The 5,826-nt window shown below is 45.1% G+C and overlaps 1 protein-coding gene across 1 annotated transcript in view; it reads left to right on the top strand.

Annotated features, from left to right (window-relative positions):
- Positions 1 to 890: 890 nt before the first annotated feature.
- The window catches only part of BUB1B (BUB1 mitotic checkpoint serine/threonine kinase B), a 75,201-nt gene continuing 70,265 nt past the window's right edge, over positions 891 to 5,826 (top strand). Inside the window, exon 1 of the mRNA XM_023514253.1 lies at positions 891 to 974. Coding sequence (XP_023370021.1) covers positions 940 to 974 — 35 coding nt within the window. The 5' untranslated portion in view covers positions 891 to 939. The remainder of the gene's footprint in view (positions 975 to 5,826) is intronic.

Consider the following 5,826-nt stretch of genomic DNA (forward strand, 5'->3'; position numbering starts at 1 on the left):
AAAAAAAAAAAAAAAAAGGAAAATTGAGGGTCAAAGAGATTATATGGTTTATCTAAGATTGTACAATTAGTACGATTTTATTGAACTAAGCCTTTCTTTCTCACTCTTTCTTTCCTTCCGTTTTTTTTTTTCCTTTGAGACAGTCTCACTGTGTCACCCTCAGTAGAGTGTCATGACGCCACAGTTCACAGCAACCTCAAACTCTTGGGCTTAAGCGATTCTCTTGCCTCAGCCTCCCAAGTAGCTGCGACTACAGGTGCCCGCCACAACGTCCAGCTATGCTGTAGTTGTTATCCTTGTTTGGCAGGCCTGGGCCGGGTTTGAACCCACCAGTCCCGGTGTATATGGCCGGGGCCCTAGCCGGTGAGCTACAGGCGCTGAGCCTGGAACTTAAGCTTTCTTGAATTCAAAGATGGGGCAGGAAATAATCTGGGTCAGAGTAGCCGAAGAATGCTGGACCAGTAGGAGACTTGGGGCAGACCGAGGAAGAGTCAAGCCAAGTGCAAGTACTCAAAGACATTAAAAAAAAAATTCTGGTGCTTAAAGTGTGCCTCGCTCGGTTCAGAGACTGGCTTCATAGCCAGGACGCGCAGAGAATTCATCCCACCTATGCCTGCTGCACCTGGGCGACCAGAGACCGCCACCCTCCGAAACTACAACTCCCATTATGCACCGCTACCGCGCGAACTAATCCCCAGATGAACTACAAGTCCCAGAATGCTTTGGGCGAGAGGCGCCAGTACGCAGGAGCGGAGGAACGTAGTGCGTTGGCCGCGCGGGACCGTTAAATTTGAATTTTGGCGGCTGGGGATGTGAGCTAAGGGTGGGAGTCGGGTGAGTGCTTTTGTTACTTTGGTAGCTAACTCCAAGGGCAATTGACGGTCGGCAGCTCTGAGGGACGCCCGGTGGCAGGAGGAGGGCCTGAGCCAGGAATGCAGGATGGCGGCAATAAAGAAAGAAGGGGATGCTCTAAGGTGGGTAAGGGGGAAGAGCTGCTGGTAGCTGGGCCTGAGAGACCCGAGCATGCCAGGCGGGTGACAGAGGCTCCTCTCAGAGCAGTCGAGGGAAGGGCCAGCAAGGTCGAGAGACGAGCAGGCCCCGCCGGAGCCGCTTCCCTGTTGGAGTGGGAGGCAAAGGGCGGAGGTGAAGACGCCACAGGGTGGGGACACGTGAGAATCCTGCCGCATCTAGCTGTCTAGCAGAGGAGCCTGTGAGCCCTCAGTGGGCTCATACATAAAGCTTGGAATTTGTAATGTACTCTGTATTGGTGTTGCCACCTAGGTAGGTCCGTCTGCCCGCTGCCCAAGCCAGTAAATTGCCAGAGACAGGAGGGTTTACAGCAGAGAGTTTATTCTGCGTAGTGCTAGGCAGGGAGACAGAAATTTCTCAAATCCACCTCTCTCAGAATTGGGGAGACAGAGTTTTTAAAGAGTTTGGTGGGCATAGGATTAGGCAATCAGGGCCTGCTAATTGGCTTGTTTCCAGGCAGAACTATCGGTCCTTTGGTATGGGCTGCTGTCTAGGTGGGTCTGTTACTAGAATACAGGGCCTTGGGTGAAGCGTCTAAGACCAGTTGAGTCAGTTCCTTGGCCTGATTGGGTCAGTCAATCCACTGGAATGCAGTACCTGGAAGATAACTCAAAAACTACCCCCAGGTTCCAAACAGGTGATGTTACTTATGGAGAAGAGTTAAGAATCTTTAAGTCTACCTGCTGTGCCCTCTATAGAGAAGCTAAGGAGGGGACGGTGACTATTATCAAGCAAATGAGGGGGCAGTGGCTCCTTCTTGGCCTTTGGGGACCCTTACCTTAGTTCTCACCTTGCACCCCTCCGTCAATCTGTTTGGCCTTGGACAGGTAAAATATGGGAAATGCTCATATTGATGCTACCTTACTGGGTTCTGGGAGAATCAAAGTATTTGTAAATAACTGCTTCCAAATAAAGGCTCAATGAATGGTAGAGGCTATCATTATGCCAGTATTATAGAGGTCTACAAAGCCCTTCTCTGTATGTTAGCTGTTTTTCCATACTGGGGATGCCAAAAAATGTATACACATTTTAAGAGATGTTACCTATATATTTCTTTTCTTTTTTTTTGCAGTTTTGTGGCCAGGGCTGGATTTGAACCCGCCACCTCCGGCATATGGGTCCGGTGCCCTACTCCTTTGAGCCACAGGCGCCACCCCAGCTATATATTACTTTTTGAAGTTGAATTGAATTAGCTAGTAATGTGTAGTATGACATTCATAGTACCTCTTGTAATTGCAGAAGTCAAATGTGACGTGTATACATCTTTTTTTATCAAGATGTATATACTTTTTTATCAGTATATATTATTACAATCTTTTTTTTTTTTTTTTTTTTCTTAAATTGTGTTTGAACCCGCCACTTCCAGCATATGGGGCCGGTGCCCTACTCCTTTGAGCCACAGGCACCAACCTATTATAATCTTAATACAGGTTCTTTCCTTTTTTTTTTTTGAGACAGAGTCTCAAGCTGTTGCTCTCAGTAGAGTGTCATGACGTCACAGCTCACAGCAACCTCAAACTCTTGGGTTTAAGCAATTCTCTTGCCTCAGCCTCCCTAGTAGTTGGGACTACAGGCACCCACCACAGTGCCCGACTGTTGTTGCAGTTGTCATTGTTTTAGCTGGCCCAGGTTGAGTTCAAACCCACCAGCCTCAGTGTATGTGGCCAGCGCCCTACCCACTGGAGCTATGGGTGCCACCAAGGTTGTTCTTTTCTTAAAATGCATATATATTTTCTTGGCACCCTCTGTGTACACACACACACACAGCAGTTCTTCTAGGTTGAAATTTTGTATGGGTGTTTCTTATAGTGTCCACAATACCCAGATAAAAGCAGTTTCCTTCATGAAACAAGTATTTATTAACTAAACAGTGGGTGCAGCAAGTGAACAAAAGACACAAAAATCTTAACCCTCATAAAACTTAAGTTCTGCGTGGGATGAATAGGGAGTCGGACAATAAACAAGACAAACTAAAAGTCGGGTGGAGGTGGTGATCAATACTAAAAAAAATAAATCAAGAGGAAATAGAGAGTATTGCCAGTTTAGATAAGTTTGAACACGGGGCCTCAATGCAGAGGTGTCATTTGGGTCAAGACTTGAAGGAAATATAAGAGCTAGTCATGCATGTATTTGGGGAAAGTGTAAAGGCTGGGGGTGAGTGTTGGGGGAGGAAGCAGCACCTGTCAGGTCCAAGGCCCTGGTCTCTAGAGAACAATGAACTAGGAGGAAAGGAAATTAAGTAAAAAAGGTGAAGATGCAAGGTTGTAAGGCCTTGGCTTTTATTCTGATGGTAATGGAAAGTCATTGGAAGGTTTGGAGCAGAGGAAAGACATGATCTGACTTGATTTAAAATGGGATCACTTGGCTGCAATGTTGAATAGAGTAAAGGTAGCAAGAAAGAAACAGGGATGCCAGTTAAGAGGATATTGAGGCTGGGCACGGTGGCTCACGCCGGTAGTCCCAGCACTTGGGACTGAGGCAGGTGGGTTGCCCCAGCTCACAGGTTCGAGACCACCCTGAGCAAGAGACTAAAAATAGCCAGGCATTGTGGTGAGTGCCTGTAGTCCCAGCTACTTGGGATGCTGATGCACGAGTATCGCTTGAGCCCAAGGGTTGGAGGTTGCTGTGAGCTATGACTTCATGGCACTCTACCAAGGGTGAAAGAGCAAGACTCTGTCTCCAAAAAAAAAAGGGGGGGATATTGAAATAATCTATGTGGCTTGAGCCATGTGGAAAACAGTGGAGATGGTGAAAAGTGGTTGATTTCTAGATTTATTTTGAAGCTAGAACAAATAGGGTTTGCTAACTGACTGAAGAGTCTGAGAGAGAAAGCAAGGTTGGCACTAAGATTTTTGGCTTAAAAACTGCAATAAAGGAATTGCCTTTTTTATGAGAAGGAGGAATATTGTAGGAGGAAGTCTGGGAGGAGGGAGGAGACAGTCTCAGTTCAGTTTGGGACATGTAACAGAGCATATAATCACTATTTTTAAGAGCAAGAAAAGAAATTCAGGTGAATTCAGCAGACATTTACTTAGTACATAATAGTGTTATATTCTATATTACACTGTGAGGATACAAAAATAAATGACATAGCCCTTACATTTATAGGGTTCATATAACATATAGCAGGTCTTCCAATAATGTCATTTTGTTAAAACATTCTAGAGGAACAAAGTTGATTCCTGGCTGGGGCCATTGTGTGTGTGTGTGTGTATAGCTTGCACATTTTCTTTATGTCTGCATGGGTTTCCTCTGACATCCCAAAGATGCACCCCTTGGGTTGACTGGCCTAACTGAATGGTCCCTGTCTGAGTGTGAGTAGTGTGTTGCAGTGTCTACTGTCCATGTTGCCTTGTGCCCTGAGCTCCCAAGATAGGCTCTTGCCTCCTACAACCTTGAATTAAGTGGGTTAGAAAATGAAGAAATGAACACAAATTATTGTAAAATAAAGGTCTTTAAAGTATATAATAATCATATAAATGCATGACTATATAAATAGTGGTATGAAAGCACTCAGGGAGCCCACTATATTTATTGTTTGTTTTTGAACTTTGCTCCTTAAAATTTTTACTCTGCAAACATTCCTTAATTTAACCTACCCCCACTCTGTATAGTTACTCACTGCAGATTCACCACAATTGGGCAAATAATCACCTTGTTTCTATTAATCTTTCTTAAATGTATGAGCAGCTTACATTTATTTCAATGTTTAATATTAGAAGTGTTGGGCAGTGCCTGTGGCTCAAAAGGGTAGGGCGCTGGTCCCATATGCCGGAGGTGGTAGGTTCAAACCCAGCCCTGGCCAAAACTAAAAAAAAAAAAAAAAAATTAGAAGCGTTCGGGGTCTTTATTTAGAAGTTTGGCTCGGTGTTCTGCCTGAGCTACGGTGGACATTTCCAGGGCAGCGGACCCAGGTCTTCTGAGTCCCGCACCACCTCCCATGGAAGCTTGAGCTAGCTGTGCAGCTTTCTCCCTTTGTCTCATAACCATGTCCACCAATGAGAATGCTAATTCACCAGCTGCCCGACTTAACAGGTTCAAGAACAAGGGAAAAGACAGCACAGAAATGAGGCGACGCCGAATAGAAGTTAATGTGGAGTTAAGGAAAGCTAAGAAAGATGACCAGATGCTGAAAAGGAGAAATGTAAGCGCGTTTCCTGGTGATGCTACTTCTCCACTGCAGGAAAACTGAAATAACCAGGGTACTGTAAATTGGTCCATGGATAACATTGTTAAAGGTATAAATAGCACCAATATGGAAAACCAGCTCCAACCTGCTCAAGCTCCCAGGAAACTACTTTCTAGAGAAAAACAGCCTCCCATTGACAATATAATCTGAGCTGGTTTGATCCCAAAATTTGTGTCCTCCTTGGGTAGAACTGATTGTAGTCCCATTCAGTTTGAATCTGCTTGGGCACTAACTAACATTGCTTCTGGGACATCAGAACAGACTAAGGCTGTGGTAGATGGGACATCAGAACAGACTAAGGCTGTGGTAGATGGAGGTTCTATTCCAGCATTCATTTCTCTCTTGGCATCTCCTCATGCTCATATCAGTGAGCAAGCTGTGTGGACTCTAGGAAACATTGCAGGTGATGGTTCAGTTTTCCGAGACTTGTTTATTAAGTATGGCGCAGTTGACCCACTGTTGGCTCTTCTAGCTATTCCTGATATGTCATCTTTATCATGTGGTTACTTACGTAATCTTACCTGGACACTTTCAAACCTTTGTCGCAACAAGAATCCCGCACCCCCATTAGATGCTGTGGAACAGATTCTTCCTACTTTAGTGCGTCT

This window comes from Otolemur garnettii, unplaced genomic scaffold (assembly GCF_000181295.1).
Source record: "Otolemur garnettii isolate 467f Iridium unplaced genomic scaffold, OtoGar3 scaffold00050, whole genome shotgun sequence".
Lineage (NCBI taxonomy): Eukaryota > Metazoa > Chordata > Mammalia > Primates > Galagidae > Otolemur > Otolemur garnettii.